This window comes from Geotrypetes seraphini, chromosome 13 (genome assembly GCF_902459505.1).
Source record: "Geotrypetes seraphini chromosome 13, aGeoSer1.1, whole genome shotgun sequence".
Lineage (NCBI taxonomy): Eukaryota > Metazoa > Chordata > Amphibia > Gymnophiona > Dermophiidae > Geotrypetes > Geotrypetes seraphini.
Window position 1 is genome coordinate 73,318,666 of NC_047096.1, and position 24,099 is coordinate 73,342,764.

Below are 24,099 nucleotides of genomic sequence, written 5' to 3' on the forward strand. Positions count from 1 at the left end.
AACTTGACCCAACATGGCTGCGTTTCAGCATAATGCCTGCTTCAGGGCTTGTTGCCCATGCATACAGTAACTATCTGTGCATCAATATAAGCAATACATGAAAAATATCTCAGTACAGAAACATCAGAAGATAACTATCTGCTTGCGGTGCCAGCTGCCAGTCAGCATAAAAAGTGACAAAAATGTCATCTGCCTGGTTTAAAATTTTGAATACAGTAGCAGAACAGAGTTGGGGGCTAATAAGGGGATTGATTATGATTCTGCACTGACATATATTTCACATATTACCTGATATTTATGCACTGTAAACGTGGCATAGATAATGACTGCAAACGTAGGCAACGTCCCCTACTGCAGGCATTGGGCTGAAACACAGCCTTGTCAGGTCAGTTACCTTACCAGTAAAGGCTTTGTAATTAGACCTCTTTAATGCCTCTGTTTTTAGCTACCTGCATTTTTTTTTTTTTTTTTGCTTTCTTTGTATTTCTAGAGGAGATTTCTCCTCAGTTTGTTTTGCTGCCATAAACCAGGAGATGCCACTTAGCAGCAGCCAGTTAAGAACTGGGATGTGTAGGTGGTAAGTAGAGATTTCTCAACAGGAGATCAGTCCACTCACAAATTATGCAGGAAAAAAGTTAACTATGTGTTGCTCAATTATTAGAAAACTTAGGGTAAAAATACAGTAAAAATTGAATATTTATATAAAATCTGAAATAGTTTCAGATAGTTTTAAAATGGAACTGAAGGGCCTTTGTACATGTCAAAATACCTGCTGCCCATGCTATTTGTAATTCTAGTGCAATATGTCTAGTGCTCCTGAAAGCTAGGTTATGCATCTGAACCTGCAAGTCGTTTGCAGTATGCTGTCAATCAACTTTTGAACGCTGCCTCCTTCCTAGGGTGCTGCTTCTGCCCCCTCAGTTTGTTTTTTTTCTGAAAGCAAATTGTTCAGAAGTGTTTTTGCTCTGCTCTGTGGTTTTATTATTTTCAGGTATTTTTTTCTAAGTGTTCAGTTGGAGGCTCGTGCCCAGAGGTTTCCACTTATTGGAACCTCCTACCTGGGAGAAGATGCAGGCTTGTGCTGCAGAAGTCTGCTGCTAGCAGAAACAGCCCTTGGGGACACCTAGCTAGTCAGCCTGCTTTTGTATTTTTTAAGTTCAGGCACTGTCCCCTGCTTAGCTGCTCGCATCCCTAATTTATCAGGAGCTTGAGCACAGGCTGTTTGGTTCTTTCATGGCTTGGCTGGGCTTAGTAGTGGGCTGGCTGCATAGTCCTCTCCCCCTTCATGGCACGGGGGGTTGAGGTTCGGTCTAATTTCAATCCAACTGGCAGCCCAAAGGCCAAGTTCATACAGCAAACCTGTGAGGCAAAGTTCTTTTCCATTTGTCCCAGCTACATTCCTAAGCTGAAACAGGCAGGCATATGGCACAGACTGTTATAGCCTATGGGGAAAATCGAGGGGGAGTCTCAAAAAGTGAAATTTAAAGATTTATTCAGCCAGAGCTAAGATTTCCCATCTTAAAATCCTATCCCTGCAATTTTTGTACTTCAGGGGATACCTCATGGCTGTTTTTCACATGATTTTACTGGCGGTAGCCATCTTGGATTTTAAACAATCTTTTTTTTGTTTTCTAAAGCCTCCATCTACCTCAAAACTCCTCAGTTTTACTTAAAATAAACAGGGATGGACTCCTCAGGCCTTCCTATCCCTTTATCATGCCAGGTTTGTGCTGGATGGTTGGTTAAGGAGTGTCCATGTCCCGTGTGTGGTGGAGCACAAGGGAGAGGGGCAGGAGCCTTGGGCTCAGCCTCTTTTGACTCCTCCAGGGCTGGGTATCTGCAGGAGGTGCATTCCCAAGAGAAGAGACTCTTTCCAGAACCCTCCGAAGGTGCATTGACCAAGCGCAGATGCACTGTGGCTGCGGAGCCCAGGATGACCGGCAGGGGATCCCTGCTGGTGGGGGTCCTCGATAACCCCAGTATAAGACTTCACCTCGGATTTTGTAAGCCTTATGTAGAATGCGTATTTGAACTGCTGAGGTTCCTCAGCATCTGAGTTCAACTCAAGAGGTGGTGGCAGAGGGGAACTTCACTCAGCATGTGCCCCCAACCAGACAAGGGCACAGAGCTGGACCAGGAGGCTCAGTCTGACATAGACTGGGAGAATAGAAAGTCTAATTCTATGCCACTCTTGTCCCAGGAGGCAGTTTCTCTGGCAGAGTCTGGTTCTCTGCATGAGATCAGTGGTTAAGAAGTAGTAGTGCCCCTGGACTAGGGGGAAGACCCCACACTGCACTAGCTGTTGAAAGCTTCTGCACTCTAGGGCATTATTTCTACTTCACTATGAGAATTGAAGCTGGAAGTTCCTCCATCTTCCTTGTCGCAGTGCTCACAAAGCAGACCTCTTTGTAGATTCTCCAGCCGGCCAGAGAGAACCCTCTGAAGCTGGGCAATGGTACAAAGGCTACTGGATCTTTGTGCCATAGAGCCGGTACAGGACAAAGAATCAGGCTTGGGCAGGTGCCCTATATACTTTATCATGCAAAAGAGAGGCTCAGATGAGTGGAAGCCAGTTCTGGACTTCAAGTCGGTCAATTACTGCACTGAAAGTGCTGTATTTCTGCATGGAGACTGGTTGGTCATAGTGGCAGTAGTCCCAGGGGAGTTTCTTGCCTCCCTCAATTTGACGGAGGCCATCTCCAAATTCTCATTTTACTGGCTCACAGTGTGAAGCAGCATTTCCACTTGGCATTCTCCTTGAGCCTCGCAACAGCACCTTGCACTTTTATCAAGGTGATGGTGCTGGTAGCAGTGCACCTCCAGACGGCAGGGATTCAAATGCACCCATATTTGAACAATTGGCTAATCAGAGCCCCATCCAAGGAGGAAGTCAAACTGGTGGTTTCAAGAGTGGTGCAACTTCTCCAAGACTTGGGATGGATCGTCAACTTCAAGAAGAGTCAGCTGGAGCCAACCCAGTGCCTGAAGTACCTGGGAGTTTTGTTCGACAGAGCCTTGGGCCAGATCTCTCTTCCAGAGCCAAGCAGATTTTGGATCTGCTACAGAGTCCAACTCCTATAACGTCAAATTATCTGCAGGTCTTGGGGTTGATGGTGGCAGCCATAGAGGTGGTCCTTTGTGCAAGATTACACATAAGACATTTCTCTCTCAATGGTCTCCTCAGATGGATTTGCTTCAGGAACCGCTTCCCTGGTTATCGAAAGCAAAGAATAGTCTGCGGTGGTGGCTGCAGATGACTGCCCTCTCAAAGTGGCCTGGTTCTATTAATTTCCTAATGGGATATTCTAACAACCGATGGCAGTTTTTATGATTGGGGTGGGAGGGGGGTCATTGTAATTGTCACCCAGTTCTGGGTTGTTGGACACTGGCTCAGGAAAAGTGGTCCATAAATCGACAAACTCGAGCCATTCGACTAGCACGTCAGGCACTGGAGAAGCCTCTGGAATGCAAGGCAGAGTCTTCTTGGACAATGTGACTACTGGTGGCCTATGTCAACAGGCAAGGAGGCACCAGAAACGCCCCCGTTCGGCCTAGAAGTTCTCTTTCAGTGGGCAGAAGCTCATTTGCAGGCTCTCGGCCTTGTACTTAGCAGGAATGGGAAAATGTGCAAGCCGATTTTCTCTATCAGCGCACTCTCGACAGGGAGGAATGGTCTTTGTCTCCCCAGGCGCTCACCTCCATAGTTTGAAGATGGGGGCATTCACAGATGGATCTGATGGCCTCGGCGGTAAAGAAAAAGTCAGATCACTTTTACAGCCGAAGATAACGAGCCCCGAAGCACGGAGTTGGATACATTATTCAAACCATGGCCAGAGAAAGGGCTCTTGTTTGTGTTTCTCCCATGGCCCACGCTAGGTCATTTGCAGAATTGTGAACCATCCAGGGTTGGTAGTACTAGTGACGCCGGATTGGCCCCACTGACCTTGCTATGTGGACAGTAGTCCTGGACTTTCTTGCAAGAGGAACTTCCGAAGGGTGTGTCGGTCAGATCACTGAAAGTGCAGATAGCAGGCCTTTCCTGTTCCTAGGCTCAGGGAGAAAGAGGCTCTCTGGCCTCTCACCCAGATCTTGCCCGGTCCATTAAAGAGTCTCTTCAGTTGTCCTTTCAGTGCATCTCCTTTTCCCTTTCTGCAAACTTCTCAATACAGCTCCATACAGTACAGATCTTAACAAGGTCTCAGTACAGCTCCATATGAGCTCTTAACAGGAGGCTTCCCCCCCTGGATCTTACAGTCAAGATGGTGTTTCTGATGGCAATTATGTCAGTGAGACAAGTTTCCAAGTTAAGCTCTGTCCTGCAGGGAACTGTTCCTTAAGATTACAGAAGCAGGGTTCTCAGTACACACAATTATGCCCTTTTTACTGAAAGTAGTCTCAGCCTTCCACGTCAAATCAGAACTTTTCACCCTACAGGGTTTAAGAAAAAGGATAAAACATTGCATTTGCTGGATGTCAAGTGAGTTCTTCTCCAGTACCTCGAAGTTACTAATGAGTTTTGGTATCTGATGACCTTTTTGTTCTGATCAGTCATGCTAAGAAAGGGAGGCCGGTGTCTAAAGCCTCAATTTCCAGATGGCTTAAAATGTCCATTTCCTCTGTGTATGTGGGCTGCAGTAAGCGGCCACCGATTGCATTGAAAGCACATTCCACTAGAAAAGTTGCTACCTCATGAGTGGACACAGGTGGATTTGCCCGAGGAAATCTGCAGAGCAGCTACTTGGTCTACCTTTTATACTTTTACCAGGTTCTATGGGGTGGATGTAGCAGCCAGGAAAGATGCAGCTTTTGAGTCCACTGGACACATTGCACTAGAAAGAAAGATTAGGTTCTTACCTCGATAATCTTCTTTCCTGTAGATGTGTCTAGTGGTCCTGAAATCCCGCCCTGTCAATGAGCTTCGCTTACCTTCTGCCTTAAGATCAGTCTGAATTTGGAGAATTCTGTCTCTTAGATGAACTGAGAGGATATATTTTTTAAAAAAAGTAAAACACTCAAGAACGTGGTTTAAATCTCTGCTTGATAGCAGGACAACGAGCTCTGTTTAAGCTTAGTGGTGGTTGCACATGTTTTTGTATCTGGATTGAGCAGTTAGCTGAATGTTATAATGTTAATTGGTAATGTTTGTTATAGAGCAGAACAGAATTGTAAGGTCTGGAATTTTTCCCCATTTCCATCCTTTCCATTATGTCTCTCATTACAGTGCTATTTGATTGCTTTTGTACAAACTGAGGGGGTAGGAGCAGGTTCCTGGGAAGGAGACGGAGTTAAAAAAATGATTGACAGCATTCTGCAAGCAACTTGCGGGTTCAGGTGCATAACCTAGCATTCAAGACCACTAGACACATCTACAAGAAAGAAGATTATCGAGGTAAGAACCTAATCTTTCTTTTTATTACAACTAGTGTTTAAGTTCTGCTAACTGTTAGTATAAAATACATCCAAGCACTAATCTTGTTCTGTTGATAGACTAAGGAGGTGGTCACTGAAATTGGCTTCACTATCATTTAGTTACTAATATTCCAGGGAAAGTATTGCATGTTTAAACACCTTGAGTTTTCACCCATAATCATGTATAGTGAACCCCATGACCCCTTTGGAGAAACTGGGATTTTATCTTCGGCACATTCCTAGGCCATCCTGTTTGAGTATCTGCTGCAAAGGGCCTGCTTGCGCCCACCCTTCTGATTTCTGCCTAACAAATGGTGTTTCTTTTTTACAGCATTTTGATCCTGGACTTGTTGTGGTGATGGTAAACTTAGCAGTGGTAATTTGATTATTTTCAGACTGAATTATTATTCCTCTTGTCATCAGTGCACCAGTGTTAGGCTTTTACTCTCTGTTGTAACCTTCATCCTTCTGCTTGATCTCTTATTTTTATCAATTTCCTTTCTTTATTTTATGCACACCTGTCTGTTCCTTGTTCATTGAAGGGTACTGCTAAGCAAGACTCTTTCTGTTTTGTGTTAGAATTGCAAAAATAAAAAAAAACAATTAAGAAAAGGAGCAATAAAACAAACAAACAAAAAACTACCCTCTTGAAAAAGTTATGACATGAATATTCAGTAATCTCCCAACTTGATATATAGATTAGTTTTTCCTTTACTTGATGACACTTGCTACTGCAATTTATTTACCAAAAAATTTTGACTACCTAAAAGAAGCAAAAGTACTGAAAGAATATTTATAGACAGGGGTTTACCAATTCAAAGGCCATGAGTTTAAAAAAAAAAAAGGGCAAGATTGCTTTATTTTAAAAAGCCTTCATATTTTGGAAACCTTCCATTGGATCTTGAGCTTTTTTTTTTTCCCCCCCAAACCTTTAAACTGGTAAATCCCTGGTCCAAAACGTTATAAAAATGATACTTGGTAATGTAGTCATTTTTCTAACTTGATCTTCAATTTTTAGTTCTTTTGCTTAAAGATTGCAGTCACTGCTTTATTATACCTTTGGGCTTTAAATAGTAAGATCAGTTTGTAGCAATTTTCAAAATTAAGCAGCTGTCTGGACCCAACATTTCCCTTACAGGAAAAATTGTATACCAGACAGAGGATGTTCTTCTTAAGTGATGTATACTGTTTATTTTCACTAAATGCTCAAGTATTGGTGGTTTGGTTTGAACACGTTTAAATTCCTCCATTTTCTGTTTTCCTAGTGGAACTAAGAAAAGATGTCCAATTTTTAAACAAAGCAACCTGGGTTTAAAATCATGTAACAAGCATCCCACTTGAAATCCTGTTTCTACTATATTACCAAGATAAAAAGAAGTGAGGTAATACAGCCCAAAGGTATAATATATAAATTTTATAACACAAGAGCAACTGAATACGCATTGGTTTATTATCAGTAGCAAAAAAAAAAAAAAAAAAAGGAAGTAAACCTCTTGTTTTTTTTAACTCAAGGTGTGTTGCAGATAAGGTAAGTCGTCTCTGGCCTTGGGCTTACATCACAATGAACAGCAAAGTTGTGATGTAAAAGAAACTGAGACAAATGGTCCCTCCCTGCCCCCCACTGATTAAAAATGGAGCTGTGGTAGTAAAAAGCTTGTCTGCCCCATTTTGCTTTGTTTGGCTGGTTATGAGTGGACTAAAGATACATTAAAAGGATGACAAATCTCCAGCATAGTTTTGATTAGTTTTAAAGTCAAATTTTCTTTGCAAATAGTCCTTTTCACAGCTTACCAATTTGTTACAAGTGATATCAGAAAAACTCTTAAGCAAGTATATCAATATTAAGCAGCTAGGTCTTCAAAATGATTAAAAAAAAAGAAATTCTGGCTTATCACTCTTTGCAGCAACTATATTTTATTATCTCGCAGAACTAAAGATGGGCTTTGAAACTGGTAAAATAATCTGTAACCTTTCTGGTTCCTTTGCACCTCATCCTCCAGAGTTGGATTTAACTTTGCCATCAAGAGATTCCAGAGGTTTATCAAATTCCTCTTTGCTCTGATGGGCTGAGATTTTAAGAGACTGTAAGCCATTGGCAGCAGTTAAATAGGAAAAAAAAGTATATAGAAATTAAAAAATTTGACACAACCTAGATAAAAACCTGAATGAACATATACCATCCAGCATTTCACCTTTTTGTGAGGCTGGCATTTATCATTTTTGTCATAAGCCAGAGTAATTTTTCTTGTCCTGATCAATCATGAAGTTGGCTACTGCCCCTAGTTAACACCAAAGTGCTCCTCTTAGCACAGAAGTAGTGTAGGGATGTAAGCTGTGAGAATGGCTTTTGTTTGGTTCACTGTAGCTTTCTGGTCTCTGCACTCCAACAAGATTTCTAACCACCCAAACCTAATGTGTAACCTGAACTGATATGTTGATCCTCCCTTACCTTGCATCTGTATGTTCCCTTTACAGGGAGAACTGATCCCATTCCAATTGTTGTCAAGTATGATGTCATGGGTATGGGCCGCATGGAGATGGAGGTAAGCCTTAGAAGATAGTGAGCTTTTCTTCACTTATTTGCAAGGAGATTATGAGTTTCATCTGAAACAATTGATATCCCTTTAGATTTGAGTGACTTTTAAATGCTCCAATTTCAAATTAAGCCACACTGAATGAGGCTACAAGTTTCCAGAATTTCTACAACTAGCAGTGGTTCCTAACCCTGTCCTGGAGGACCACCAGCTTGTCGGGTTTTCAGGATGGCCCTACTGAATATGCATGGAGCAGACTTGCATGCCTGTCACCTCCATTATATGCAAATCTCTCTCATGCATATTCATTAGAGTTATCCCAAAAACCCGACTGGCTGGTGGTCCTCCAGGACAGGGTTGGGAACCACTGTTCTATAATACCATATTCAATGGAACATTCCAGCTCTAGCATGGGGCCCAAGAAATCTAATAAAATGAACACCACTTCCATTTGAAAGAAGTGATTGGCTGAATGGCCCTGTTACTCTTAGTATTTGAGGTTTTTTAACCACCTGTACAGGTATGACATTAGTTCAGCCATAGGCAACTCCAGTCCTCGAGGGCTGGAATCCAATTGGGTTTTGAATATGCATGAGATCTATTTGCATGCACTGCTTTCAATTTATATTCATTGGGGAAATCCTAAAAATCCAATTGGATTCTGGCCCTTGAGGACCGGAGTTGCCCATGTCTGCATTAGTTTATTCTCAAAACTAACAACAAAAAAAGGCAAGAGAGATATCCAATCCACCAACCAACGGTTTTATTTAATAAGTATTCATCCTAACAAGGATCCTAGTTTCGACATATAAATATGACTCCCTCAGGGGACACTACAAAATGAGAATAAAATCAAAATTTTATAAAACAGAAGACCATGTAAAATTCAAACATACAACATTAAATATAAAATAATAAAAATTTACACACTATAAGATTAAAATATGTATGGCTCAGAGCAATGAACTCAACCTCAATAAACATATAAATAAAATGAACAATTATATAAATAAATAAATAAATAAATAAATAAATAAATATATATATATATATATATATATATATATATATATATATATATATATCAAATAGAATCAATGAAATAAAATACATAGAAAGAGGGCAGTTTTACTAAGTATTATCATTAAGTATACAGTATAGCCTAAACTTTTTGCTCAAGTATTTGTTTTTAAAGTTTTGCTTATAAATATGATTATATAAACTCAAATATTCATAGTCAACCTAAATATATATTAATATAAAGGACTATACTTTGATAATGCCAAAATACACAACGGTAAGATGGTGGAATCATCAGCCAAATTTCAACCTAAAAGCGGACTAGCCACCAAGGCTTAAATTAAGTAGAGAACATATTAATATATAAATAAGTACATGAAATGTCTCAAAGAATAGAAACATAGAAAATGACGGCAGAAAAGGGCCATAGCCCATCAAGTCTGCCCACTCTAATGACCCACCCCCCTGACTTTACTCCCCTAGAGATCCCACGTGAATATCCCATTTTCTTTTAAAGTCTGACACGCTGTTGGCCTCAATCACCTGTGGTGGGAGTTCGTTCCAATGATCGACCACTCTTTCGGTGAAGAAGTATCACCATGAAACTTCACTCCTCTGATTTTCAGCGGATGCCCTCTGGTGTTCGAGGGTCCTATAAGACAGAAGACATCATCTTCTGCCTCGATACGGCCCGTGATATACTTAAATGTCGTATCAAGACCACTGTGGATTTTACAAAGCAATCATATTTAATCAGCGGTTTTTCAACATACTATGTACAATGTATGAGGAACACTGCAAGTGGGGCATCCAGGGTACCTCTTTGCTTTTCTGCCTTGAGCTGCATGTTGAGTGGACCACATTTATGAAGAAAAGTGGTTTTTGTTCAATTCATTTCAATATAACTGTAGTAAGAGTTTTTGGAAAGATTAAGTCTGCAGTTTTTGGTATTATGAACGTAGAGTGGAGTTTTTTTTATGACCAGGGATGTGTCTCCTACTTCAGAAATTCTTTTGAAGTTAGGTTGTCTCTAGGATTTATTATTTTGTTTTATCCTGGATTACACTGAGGTCTCTTTCTCCACTTATTAGAACTATTATCAATAGTGGTTACTCCTCTCACCAGCTGTATAATTTGAATGTATTTTGTTTGTATATACGCTGATGAATAAACATGAAAAAAAAGAACATAAGGGTTTCTGAATTAAAATTTTTTTTTAATTTTGTCTGTACTGTTCATGTAGTCTTGTTTCCTCCCATTTTTATATTTTTTAAATATATATTTTTTTAAATCTCTGTATAATTGGAAACCGCTTTGCACTTAAAAGCGGTATATCAGGACCAAATAAACTTGAAACTTGAGTATATATGGTATACGTAATAGTTTATTCTCGGTATCAGGTCGATCCTTTTATTTCTGTGGGACTTCTGCAATGAAAGGTTGGAGTCATTGGGGCTCATAATGATGGCGGTCAATGTCGGAGGTCCACTGATTTCTGGAACAAGATCACCAGCTGTTTTCATATAGATCATCCTGCTGTTTTTCCCCATTTTGATTTTTGATCATGATGAAGTCTACGAATGAAGCAAGATGCATTTTTAAGCCTGTTTCCTGAAACAAAACACGCACAGGTTTCAGACTTACTTAATTAATATTTCATAAGTATTTTTCAAGGAGATTAAGTTGTAAGTCTGTTGCTTAGCTTTCTGAGAATATAAGTTTTGTTTACTTAGCTGGATTATGCAGAAGATGCAACAGAGCGGAGGCGTGTCCTGGAAGTGGAGAAGGAAGATACTGAAGAGTTGAGGCAGAAATACAAGGTATGCATTACCTGACCTATTTATGAAGGACATATGGTGATTGAAATCTGTTGTTGGTGCTAAATAACCTGGTGGAAGATATTAGAACAAAAGTTTTGATTGTATATGAGAAGATCCAGTTTAAATTTAGCAAAGGAGGAGGGAGGGAGGTTGTGCCTTTAAAAAAAAAAAAAAAAAGTTAGAATTTTTGATGACATGAACAAGGATGTGAATATGGATGAGCCATTCAATATAGTATACAAGTATGTGGATTTTCCAAAAGTGTTTGAAAAGTTCCTCATTTATTCATTGAGGGATCTTTCATAAGAGGTGATATCATATGGTAGATTGATAATGAATAAGGGTAAGATGCTGTTTTGATATGAAACAATTACTGTCACTTCTGGACACATGCCAGAGGCATTTCTGTTTACAACTCTTATCTTGTTAGTAGTCAACTGACTACTAACAATCTGACATAATCTTCCTCTGCAGTACATATGAGTTTAATTAGGAACAGCTCAACACACATTACAAACTATGATAAATCAATTTCCATACAAGTCGCATAAGTTAAATCCCTATCTCATCATGCCAGTAAGCAAATCATATCCTTGATAGGCTTCACCTGGGCAAGCCCTTAAGTCCACTGTTGGTCAAAGGTTAGATAGCTGGTGATCCTGCTAGAAAAATAGCACAATCCATACCATGAACTCTTGATTTGGAACTGCAGTGAGAAAGAATAATACACATCAGTAGTTCCTTCACAGCAGCCATTGATCATCAAGAAAAACTTTTTTCTCTCTGTGTGTCAGTCCTTAGAAGGTTCTTCTTGTCCTTCCTCCTTTCTGGTCTGTCTTTCTTTTCAGAATCTCTACCAAAGATGTGTACAGATCAAACCCCCTAGTAACAGAGATTCTGATTGGATGTTGGTAGCATCCTTTCATCACGTGCAGGGGGACTTGGATGTTAAGGACCTGGAGTCCTCTGAGAAATGCATGTTCCATGCATCTGAACATGGTTGCTGCATTGTTGCTGGCCCAATGATTCCAACCCTGGTCCCTGCACTGATAAAGTGCTTTCACAGGCCTCACTGCATATGTATAATATAACTAAGAAATATATTTCTTTAATAACTTCCTCAGCGTGCTGAGAAATCTGAATTAGAATGAGCTCATCTAGTAATGAGTGGACAGTAGTGCTGCCCAATTCAGGAAAAAAAATTTTGATTCGATTCAGCCTATTGAATTGATTTTGCGATTCGATTTTCCTGCCCAAAGTGGTGTTTTTTGTTTTTGTTTTTTTCAAACATCCTGGTGGGTTTATTTTATAGCCTCTTCACCCCCTTTGCACTCTCCTACCTACACTGGCGCTGTGGTGTAAACAAAATAAACAAAAAATACTTTTCCTCTCTCTGTTAAATCCTAGCTCACGTTTGCGATCTAACACCAGCTCTGGCAGGATACACATGTCAAATCTGACATATTGTAATCACAAAACAGAAAATAAAATTATTTTTTCTACCTTTTGTTGTCTGGTCATTATTCAAATCATATTGGTCCCAGGCTCTGGTTGTCTTCTGATAACTCACTTGCCAGGGTCTCCTTCTTTCTCCGTGCTAACCATCCATCTTCCATCTCTGTCCTCCCCTTCCATTTCCCTTCCCTCCTCCGGAGGTCTGTCATCTTCCCTTTTTTCATCTCCATCCACGCAGCTGCAGCGATGGACCCCACCATCCCCAGATCCACCATCTCTCCTTTTCTCAACTACCCTTTCATACAGCATCTCTCCCTCCTTCCCCAGTGTAACATTTCTTCTTCCCTCCTTTCTGCCTCCCCATCCATCTCGCCCTCTCCAGGAGTCTAATACTTTCTGCCTCCTGCACTCTTTCTCTCTCTGTCCTTGCCTGTTCCCTCGAATGGCAACCCTCCTTCCCACCCCCCAACCCAACATGCTCTCTCTCCCCATGCACCATATCACCCTCCCCTCCAGTGTGTAGAACCTTTTCTTTCCCTCCCTTTCTACCAGGTCCAGCAGCACCTCTTCTCCCTTCCTTTTACATCCCGCCTGTCCAGCAGTACCCCTTCTCCCTTCCCTCCCTGTACGTCTAGACCAGGGCCCTCCTCCCCTGAAGGCCTGCCCCCCGAAGGCCTGACCCACCCCTCCCAAAGGCCTGTATGTTCCTCCTCCCCTTCTTTGCAGATCCTTCAGCTTCCCCCCCAGGCCTCCCACTCCTCCCGAAGCCTGAAGAGAGGATTACCGGTGCTCTACGTCAGAGGTGCCCACACTTTTTTGACTCGCGAGCTACTTTTAAAATGACCAAGTCAAAATGATCTACCAACAATAAAATTTTAAAAAACACAACGCACACTGTACGCATAGAATTGTTAATTATCATTCCTATTCCGGGGTTTTTTCAAAGAGGTCAAAGCAGATGACTCTATGCACTATGCACTTCAGTAACTACCATACAAAAATAGACAAATACCCACCTCCCTCCCTTTTTACTAAACCACAATAGCAGTTTTTAGCGCAGGGAGCTGCGCTGAATGCCCAGCGCTGCTCTCGACGCTCATAGGCTCCCTGCGCTAAAAACCACTATTGCGGTTTAGTAAAAGGGGACCATATTGTAAAATATAGACAGCAGATATAAATTCAGACACATTTTGATGACTAAATTTAAAATAAAATCATTTTTCCTACCTTGTCTGGTGATTTCATGAGTCTCTGGTTGCACTTTCTTCTTCTGACTGTGCATCCAATCTTTCTTTCAGCCTGTATGCTTCCTCTCCTCCACACCTCATTCCTTCCCCCAACTTTTTCTTCCTCTCCCTGACCTTTCTTTCTTTCTCTCTTCATGCCCCCTTTCTTTTTTTCTGTTTCTCTTCTTTCCTTCTGTCTCCCTGCCTGCCCCCTTTCTTTCTTTCTCCCTGCCCTTCCCCAAGCCACTGCCACTGCCATCGGGGAACAGGACCCAAACCGCCACCAATGAATAACAGGCCCCAAAGCTGACGCCGACGCCTGCCCCATGCTCTCCCTGCTTCGGGCCGACCAGCATTCCTCTCCTCGACGTTAATTCTGCCGTCGGAGAGGAAGTTCCGCCCAGCCAGGCAGCGATTGGCTGGCCCGAACTTCCTCTCCGATGGCAGAATTGACGTTGGGGAGAGGAAGACTGATCGGCCCGATAGATCGCCAAGGCAAAGTGAGTCCTGGGTGATCGACTCACTTTGCCTTGGCGAGCTACCCGTCGATCGCGATCGACCTATTGGGCACCCCTGCTCTACGTGATCCTTGCAGGCTGCCACCATTATCAAAAGCACATTCTCTCTGACGCGATCCTGCCCCTGATGTCAGAGGAAGGGTGGGACTGCGTCAGAGGGAATGTGCTTCTGAGGATGGTGGTAGCCTGTAAGGATCCCATAGAGCACCGGCGATCCTCTCTGCAGGCTGCGGTAAGAGCGGGGAACCAGGGGGAAGCCGGAGGATGCAGCAAAGAGCGCCAAAGCACGAAACAAGGATTTCTGCTGCTCTTCCTGACTGACCCTACCCCCTCGCCCCCTAAAGCAGAAGCAGCAGGCCAGGAAGAGGCAGCACTGCCGCACCTGCTTCAGGAAGACATAGGAAGGAGGGTCGGTTACCGAATCGGCCAGGCCGATTTTTTTTTTTTTTTTTTTAGTCGATTCGAATAGATTCACCCGAAGTGGGGAAGTACAGGGCTGGACTCAGCACAGCCCAGGCCCACCGATCTGCTCCTTTATGTATTTCCACCATGGGCCATGGTAGGTCAGATCATTCGCAGGATAGCAGCCCATTGAGTTCTGGTGATCCTGGTGGCTCCATACTGGCCCCAAAGACCTTGGTACGTGGATCTGGTGCATCTGCAGAGACGCAGATCTCTGAAACTGCCTGTTCACCCAGAGCTTCTCAGTCAAGGCCCAATTCTGACAGAGAAGCTGGAACGCTGTAGTCTTATGGCATGGCTCTTCCATGGCCTTGATTTGGAAGGGTTATTCAGAGATTGTGGTTATGACTCCTTAGGGCTAAGAAGTCTCCAACAGTTATGGCTTATGCTAAGACCTGGAAGACCTTCCTGTTATGGTGTGCCAAGGAGCAGGTAGAACTTGAGAGATCTCCCTTTCTGGTGATCCTTGCTTTCCTTCAAGCCAGTCTCAAAAAGAGTCTTGCAGTTTCGTCGTGCTTATGGACTCAGAGTGGCCTTTGGTCTCTGGCTTCTCACCCAGATGTCACTTGGTTTTTGAGTGGGGCTCTCAAGCTCAGACTCCCATTGTGCAGACCACAGGTGTCAAAGTCGGTCCTCGAGAGCCAGAATCCAGTCGGGTTTTCAGGATTTCCCCAATGAATCTGCATGAGATCTATTTGCATGCACTGCTTTCAATGCATATTCATTGGGGAAATCCAGAAAACCCGACTGGATTCCGGCCCTCGAGGAGGGACTTTGACACCCCTGGTGCAGACTGTTCCCATCTTGGGACCTCAATTGGTCTTCAAGGGCCTGGTCCGGGCTCTGTTCAAGCCTTTATTGGAGGCTTCCCTACTAGACCCTTACAATGAAGACAGTGTTTTTGTTTGCCATAGTTTCAGCAAGAAGGAACTCAGAGTTACAGGCCCTCTCCTGCAAGGAGCTGTTTCTCTGTTTCATGGAGTCAGGTGTTTCTATGCACACAGTTTCTTCCTTTCTTCCAAAGGTGGTTTCCAACTTCCATGTCAGTCAGGAACTTCATTTGACTGCCTTTCAATCTAGAGTTCTACCATACAGGACAAACCTTTGTGCAAGCTGGATGTGCGTAGGACCCTGCTTATCTACCTGGAGAGAACTAATGACTCCAGGCTTTCGGATCATCTTTTTTATGCTTACCAGTTACTCGAGACGGGATAGGCCAGCTTCCAAAGCTTCCATTGCCAGATGGATCTGCATGACATTTTCATCTTCCTACATTTGTTGCAGAAAATAGCCACTTCTTTCTCTTGCAGCACATTCCACAAGAAGTGTAGTGACTTCCTGTGCAGAGTCAGGCTGTTTTGCCTGATGAAATCTATAGAGCAGTGGTTCCCAACCCTGTCCTGGAGGAACACCAGGCCAATTGGGTTTTCAGGCTAGCCCTAATGAATATGCATGAAGCAAATTTGCATGCCTATCACTTCCATCATATGCAAATCTCTCTCATGCATATTCATTAGGGCTAGCCTGAAAACCCGATTGGCCTGGTGTTCCTCCAGGACAAGGTTGGGAATCACTGCTATAGAGCAGCTACTTGAACTATGTTCACACCTTTAAAAAATTCTACAGAGTAGGATGTGGCAGCTCAAGAGGATGATACCTTTGGGTCCTCAGTTCTATGGACAGGCTCATCTGCCCGTCCCCATCCCCCTCCCTTGACGTATGGCACTGCTTTGGTACGTCAGCTCAAGTACGGACTCCTGTGTATCCACAACAGAACAATAGATTAGGTTCTTACCTTGATAATCTGAGTTCTGTTACGATACACAGGAGTCCGTACTACCCTCCCGATGTGGATTTCTTGTGATTTGCCTGATTTCTGCCTCGGAAATTGCCGTCGTCCATCTCGGGACCTCTTCTACTGTTTCTAAGATGATGCATAGATGTGTTGCAGGAACAAGGAGTTTCCTTTTCTTTTTCTTCTTGGGAGAGTCCTATAGCCCCTGCTTGTTACACTTAGCAGATTGACTCTTAGTTATTCATGTCCATGGTTATTGTTCACTGGGTAATTGTTTATTAATCATTGTTCTATTTCCTAAGTTTTAAAATAGAACAGAATATGTTTGTTGCCGGGGGAGTTCCCCATGCCTTTCTTTCTCCTTTGTTTCAGTGAAGTTCAATTGCTTTAATACCAACTGAGGAGGGCGCTGTTCTCCACTGCAGAAGGGGAGGAGGTTCAAGTTCTTAAAGTGATATCCTTCTGCAGTTTTGTGGGAAGTGAGAATCAACAGCTTAAATATGGACTCCTGTGTATCCTAACAGAACTCAAATTATTGAAGTAAGAACCTAATCTGTTATGAATGTGCATAAGTAACACAGACTTTTTGGGATAAGCAAGTAAAAGAAATAAATATTTAATAGCAACTTTGGGTTACTTAAATGTGATATTAAAATTCAGTGTGTTAATTAAAATATAAACTTAATATGGCAATCATACATACTATCTTTAACATGCATCTGCATCATGATTATAGTCTCTAAAGACATTTAGGTGCATAAATAAAGGTATAGATTCAGGACTCATTTGCATTATACATAAGCAGTCTTCCATCTAAGGCAGAGAAGCAGGAGCGGAAAATATGATCTAGAGGACAGCAAAAATAGTGGTGGATAGATCAGTTTGCAAAATGTCCTGATCATATAGATCAAGTTGTAACCCATGATCTGCATGAAATCGCAAAGAGAAGAAGCAGAGGTGGCACCACTTCTGGAGGCAGGAAATCATGCAGACATAATGTGAAATGAATAGAGAATATTTTAACATGCATCCCTTTCAAAGATAGCATCTGCCATTATCCCAGGACAAGCAGGCAGCATATTCTCACGTATGGGTGACATCACCGACGGAGCCCTGGTACGGACCACTTTAAAAGTGCATCGCCACTTTAAGTCTCCAGAAAGTTCGCAACAGCCTGAACCGCACATGCGCGAGTACCTTCCCGCCAGACATGGTCCTGCGGTCCCTCAGTTTTCTAGTTTCCACGGAGCTAGTAAGACGCGCTTCAGATTCTGCTGAAGTTTATTTTTCTTCGCTTGCCTTCCCGCTCTCACGGATTGTGACTTTTTTGTCATAATTTGTTTCTTTTCTTATCGTTCTTTCTAAATAAAAAAAAACAGTATTTTTTATTTTATTTTCCCATCTTCTGGCCACTTGGGCCTTATGGACTCTCTTCGCCATAGAGTTCGATTTGTCAACGGCTGTCTTCCCGTCCATGTCCCAGCATTTGACATGTTTCAAAAAGTGCGGTCGCTGTGCTCGGGCCATTTCGTTAACCAACCCTCACTGCTGGTGCTTGCAGTGTCTGGGACCCGAGCACTGTGCCGACTCTTGCTCCCGTTGCTTGTCCCTTCAGAAACGCATCCTAAAAATCCGGTTACTTCAGCAAAGACTACTATTCGGCACCACAATGGACACGGAGCCAAGTTCATCTCCGACAACCGTCTGCGACGCCCAAGACCGCACCGACCAAGATGACACTGAGGGTGGATCCACCAACGTTAACTCCGATGTTGCAACTCACAGTGGGTAAGCTGGCTAGGAAGCCTTCCCTACCCCCTCTGGGCCTCAGGTCAAAGCAGCAGTGAGCCAAGTCCTGTCAACCTCGAGGAAACCCCAAAAACGTTCTACTCCGATTTCTGTGAGTGCCTCGACTTCGACTTCCTCATCACCAGAGCGTAAAACCGCACCAAAGGTACCGGCAAAGAAGCCAGCGGTACCGGTTCGTACTTTGAAGCAACATATTCAGGAGTTGCTTAGGGATGAGTTACGGGACCAATTACAAATTCTGCTCCAGACTCAAGTTTTTCCCATGTCGACATCGACTCCACCAGTGCCAGTCCGGTCTGAGCCGGTTGGGGAATCTCCCTCGGTGCCATCACTGCTTGACCAAGAACCAACACCTACCAGTCACTGGCACCGGTCGTTTTCAACTCAGACATCTCCTGACTCGACGCCAGTGAGATCAGGAAAAGTATTGCAGAAGTTGAAACACCTTCAACCTTCGGTGTCGCTTCCTTGGTGTTGAACAACCTGAGATTCAGAACTATTGGATGATTCAGATTCAGAGCCTGTTCTATCTGACCATGACAGCTCTTCAGAAGAGGATTCTCTTCACCAACCTTCTCAAGAGCTTCCTGTTTGACTGAGAAATCTTCGTTTTCTAAATTTTTGAGAGTAATGTCTGAGACAATGTCTATTCCTCTTCAAGCTGACTCTAAATAGTCTAAGGAGTTTCTAGATGCTTTAGATTATGATCAGCCACCTAAGGAATTCCTCAGGCTCCCTATTCAGGACATTCTACTGGAGACTTTTTACAAAAATATGGAAACGCCACTTACCATTCCAGTGGCTCCTCGTAAGCTGGACTCTTTGTATAGGGTAGTCCCTATTCCAGGTTTTGACAAAGCCCAGCTTCCTTATGAGTCTCTCCTTGTTGAATCTACCTTAAAGAAATCCTTGGGGACTAGTGTGTATGCCTCTTTCCCTCCTGGCAGAGAGGGCAAGACCATGGATCGGTTTGGCAAGAGACTTCCAAAATGCTATGTTAGCCAACTAGTCTGGTAACTACACGTTTCATTTCTCTCTTTACATGAAACATCTGATCAAGCAAGTTGCTACGTTCCAAAATTACCTACCAGAAAGTAAGCTTCCTGCTTTTCAACTCTTCATGGCTGACCTGTTGCGGCTTCGTAAGTATTTGGTTCGTTCCATTTATGTTTAAATCATATTTATTGAGCAACAGAGAACAAACACAGCCACACGTGAACCAGCAATACAAAAAAAGTATCAAAACCAGTAAATAGCAAGCTCAAACATTTTACAGTTTCAACCTCCAACCCCAGTCTCAGCCCACCCCATCCTCCCCCACCCACCCAGCCAACCACCCACCCCAAAGCAAGGGTGCAAAGAAAATAAAAGAGAGAGAGGAGGAAAAAAAAGGGAGGATAAGTGGAAGTAGCATAAATAGAAGATACATTGTTTGATGCACAGCATCTCAGAAGTTCAAAAGTCTACTCCTTGCACCGGGGGAAAAGGAGTTCCAGAAGGGCCCCCAAATGTGCATAAACCACTGGCCTGCTGAAGATTCCAGAGTTTTGAGCTGGGTATGCTCCATTTTCAGCAAAGTGGTCATATGCTGTCTCCATAGGGTGAAGAGTAGGGGCCCGCTGCTGCAGCCAAAGCAACAAGATAGTTTTTTTTCCTTGAAGCATCGCCCATTGAAGAAAAGCAGGATAGCCCTTCGGAGTAGGGGATTGCAGAGAGAAAACATCAAAGAGGACGTTCGCCTCCAGCTTTAAGCCACACTTCCAGAGAGAGGAGAGGAGCCCGCAACAACAGGTCCCAAAAGTGTTGCACCTGTCCCAAAGTGACCTCCCGGCATCCACACTTAGGACTGCCAAATAGGCCCGGCGGGGAGATATATGTAGGCGAAGAGCAAATTTATATTGGAGCTCCCAACTGGCTACATTGATTGTGACCTTGTGAATAGCAAGAACAAAGGACTTGAAAGTAGCTTCCGACAGAGTAATGGAAAGATCCGACTCCCACGCTGCAGCATAAGCTCGGTACATAAGGGCTTGAGAAGAGTCCAATAGAGCTCTGTGATGGTATCTTAGAGGAACTTTATTTTGAGTCCGCAGAGTAAATAAAAATCCTAATTCCTCCTGGACATCTTCAGTCAGATCAGTCCAACTGAGACTCCAAATGTAATTATGAAGTTGTAGGTAAGGAAAGATATCCCGCAGAGAAAGAGAGAACTCCTTTTGTAAGTCTGAAAAGGGCATCTTCTTGCCCTCCTCTGTAAGCACATGAAAAAGATAATAAATGCCCTTCCTATATAGCAGCATGCGCGTGGTGAGTTCGTGTATCATAGAGTCCAAGGACAATTGAGAGGTCAGCAAAGTCTCCTTGTTAGCCCTAGAGGGGACCCTAACATATGCCACTTTGTGTTTCCAACTTGTTTCTCCAATCCCAAGATACCAGCTGCCAATCTCTTATTGCGAGCATTGACATAAGTAATTATATCTTCCCTAAGCACAGCCTTCCCCGCCAACCAAAATAAAAAGAGTCAGTAAGATGTGAATTTATTGTGAGCATAGTCCTCCCACTTGTTGTGAAGGTAGGTCAAAAAGTGGGGATCCTTGTACAAGTTAGAAGGAAATCTTCACTCCCCCCCCCCCACCCGTTGATGATAATAGTGTGAGGACTCCAATTCAATCCATTCCATGCAATGATCAGACACCTCCCCAGGGCCCACCGCCGCCGATGAAATGAAGGGAAACACCCCCCGCTGGACAAAAATATAATCCAGACGGGAATAAGTACCATGAGCCCTGGAGAGGTGTGTGTAATCTCGCTCCCTCGGGTGTAAAGAGCACCACGTATCCATTAAATCCAAAGCTGTAGTAAAAGTTACCAAATCATTACCCGCTCCCTCACCACCAGACGGGAGACCCATGGATCTATCCAAAAGAGGGTCATGAACCAAGTTCATATCCCCTACTACCATCAAGTTATCTAAGTTAGCAGTAGTGCAAGGGCACAGCAGATCTCTATAGAACTGCTTATCTCTATGGGCGGGACCATAGACAACTAACAAAGAAATAGCCCGGCCTCGTAAGTTCAAATCAAGTAATAGGTATCGTCCCTGAGAATCTCTCTGATGGAGAGTAGCTGTGCATTGTAACGATTTGCATATGAGAACCGCTACCCCCCTAAGCCGGCCCCCAGAGGAAGAAAAGTGGACAGCGCCGACCCATGAACGTTGTAATTTGAGGTGTTCGAAATCAGAGAGGCGTGTCTCTTGAAAGCATGCTATGTCAGCACCTTGCCTCTGAATGGCCTGTAAGATTTTGGTACGCTTTATGGGAGAAGTGATACCCCCCACATTTCAAGAAACAATTTTAGTGCTAGCTAGACTAAGAGTCAATAGAAATAGTAATAAAAGTATGATGTTCAGCAAAACTAGGGGGGAAGGCACCCAGCCCACCCCCACCCCCTCACTCAAGCACAGAAGAATCCATCCAGTCCCCTCATCAAGAAGAACAGAATAGAAGAGCCACAAGAAACAGAAGAAAAAGAGAAAATAAGAACTAAGGACCATCCCAAAGCCCAGATTGTGAGCCTCCCCCCAAACCCATACCTCAAAAACCCTACCCCAACCCCACTCGAACCACCTGGGCACTAGTCCCACAAAACACAACGCAAAGCACTGGGGAGAATCACAAAACGCACAGGGGCCCACACACACACCACCAGCCACCTGTGCAAGCCCCAATAGGCGGGCAGGGGCAGCTCTTTCTGGAACCAGGAGCTGAGAAGAGTGCCAAGTTGCTGCTCAGGTAGGGTTTCAGGCAACCCCACGAAGCGGAGAGTCCCCCTCCTGGACCTATTTTTGAGGTTATCAAGTTTGGCAGCCTGCTTGGCAACCTGTTTCTCCAATGCCGTGATCGATCCTTTCGAGTAGTACCGTGTCCTCCTTCATGTACGGCAACCAGTGCTGGACGCAGTATTCCAGGTGAAGGACGTACCATGGCCCGGTATAGCGGCATGATAACCTTCTCCGATCTGTTTGTGATCCCTTTCTTAATCATTCCTAGCATTCTGTTCACCCTTTTCGCTGCTGCACAGACAGCTTCATCGACTTGTCTACCAGTACTCCAAAGTCTCTTTCCTGGGGACTTGGGAGTACTGGTCGACAAGTCGATGAACCATCCATGCAATGCGCAGCAGTGATGAAAAGGGCAAACAGAATGCTAGGAATGATTAAGAAAGGGATCACGAACAGATCGGAGAAAGTTATCATGCCGCTGTACCGGGCCATGGTACGCCCTCACCTGGAATACTGCGTCCAGCACTGGTTGCCGTACATGAAGAAGGATACGGTACTACTCGAAAGGGTCCAGAGAAGAGCGACTAAAATGGTTAAGGGGCTGGAGAAGTTGCTGTACAGCGAGAGATTAGAGAACCTAGGCTTCTTCTCCCTTGAAAAGAGGAGACTGAGAGGGAACAAGATCGAAATATTCAAGATACTGAAGGGAATAGACTTAGTAGATAAAGACAGGTTGTTCACTATCAGTGGACCCTTGCTTCCCAGTGGTCTCAAGCGAAGGATCGTCTCTCGCAACATATATCTGTGACATCATCTCTTCTGCATTCACTTCAATGGTGGATGACCTCTTCCAGTCTCTCCAGAGGTCTCCTTTTTCACTTGCCCCCTCATCACAAGGCCATCACGACGGACGCATCCCCTTATGCCTGGGGGGCTCATATGGACGATCTTCAGACTCAGGGTCTTTGGACTGCCAGGGAGCGGAAATTTCACATCAATTTCCTGAAACTCAGAGCGATGTTTTATGCCCTCAAGGCTTTTCATCATCTACTCTGCCCTCGAGTCCTCCTTCGCACAGACAATCTGGACTTGGGTTACCGCTCGCAACCTTTTCCTAAAGGCTGTCTGCATTCAAGGGAAGAAGAATTCCCTAGCAGACAACTTCAGCAGAATTCTTAAGCCTCACAAATGGACTCTCAACTCTGCAACTCTCCAGTCCATCTTTGCTCAATGGGGCGCTCCTCAAGTGGACTTGTTTGCGGCTCCTCACAATTGCCAGTTGCCCCAGTTTTGCTCCAGACTTTACTCTCCTCTCTGTCTGGAAGCAGATGCCTTTCTCCTGGATTGGATGGGCCTGTTTCTATATGCATTCCCTCCAATTTCTCTCATGTTGAGAACTCAGCTCAAGCGAGAAGCAGCCACCATGATTCTCTTTGCTCCACGGTGGCCCAGGCAATATTGGTTCTCCCTTCTACTTCAGCTCAGTTCCAGGGAGCCCATACCTCTTCCAATATTTCCTACTCTGCTTACACAGATTCAGGAATCTCTTCTGCATCCCAATCTGCAATCATTGCACCTGGCAGCTTGGTTTCTCTCGGGTTGAATCCATCTATTTTTCATCTCTCTCAACCTGTTAGACAAATCCTTGAAGCATCCAGGAAACCAGCCACTCAACAATGTTACCAGCAAAAGTGGACTAGGTTTTCTTCCTGGTGCTGCCTTAATCATCATGATCAACTTCCTTGGCAGTGGAAGTGGTGTTGGATTATCTACTTTGTCTGACTCTGGACTCAAATCTACATCTATCAGAGTTCATCTCTGTGCTATTACAGCTTTCCACCTACCAGTAGAGGGTAAACCTCTCACTGCTCATCCTTTGATTTCCAGATTCATGAAGGGATTTTTCCATGTTAAACCACCTCTCAAGCCTCTGCCTGTAGTCTGGGACCTTGATGTGGTACTTTCCAGCTTGATGAAGCCACCATTTGAACCAATGGCCACAGCTCATCTCAAGTTTCTCACCTGGAAAGGGATTTTCCTTATTGCTCTCACCTCTGCCAGGAGGGTCAGTGAGTTTCAAGCATTAGTAGCAGATCCACCCTTCACAGTTTTTCATCTAATCTTATCTAATGCTTGGCTTTGTATACCAAGACTTCAATCGAGGAAAGCTTGTCTCGGTTTACAATAGTTAATTTAGGCAATAAGAACTATAGAGAAGGAGATATCAAAGAGAATTAGTTATCCAAATGCTTAGTGAACAGGATAGT

The 24,099-nt window shown here is 43.7% G+C and overlaps 1 protein-coding gene across 10 annotated transcripts in view; it reads left to right on the forward strand.

Annotated features, from left to right (window-relative positions):
* Nucleotides 1-24,099, forward strand: part of GPATCH8 (G-patch domain containing 8) — a 134,297-nt gene that overhangs the window by 93,104 nt on the left and 17,094 nt on the right. For 4 of the 10 annotated variants that reach the window (XM_033919394.1, XM_033919396.1, XM_033919397.1 and 1 more), the window contains 3 exons: nt 5,741-5,785; nt 7,885-7,952; nt 10,697-10,783. In XM_033919394.1, coding sequence (XP_033775285.1) covers nt 7,926-7,952; nt 10,697-10,783 — 114 coding nt within the window. In that variant the 5' untranslated portion in view covers nt 5,741-5,785; nt 7,885-7,925. Of the gene's footprint in view, nt 1-533; nt 5,786-5,807; nt 6,792-7,884; nt 7,953-10,696; nt 10,784-24,099 lie in introns of those variants that run through there. The other 6 variants (XM_033919391.1, XM_033919392.1, XM_033919398.1 and 3 more) reach the window with 3 other exon arrangements.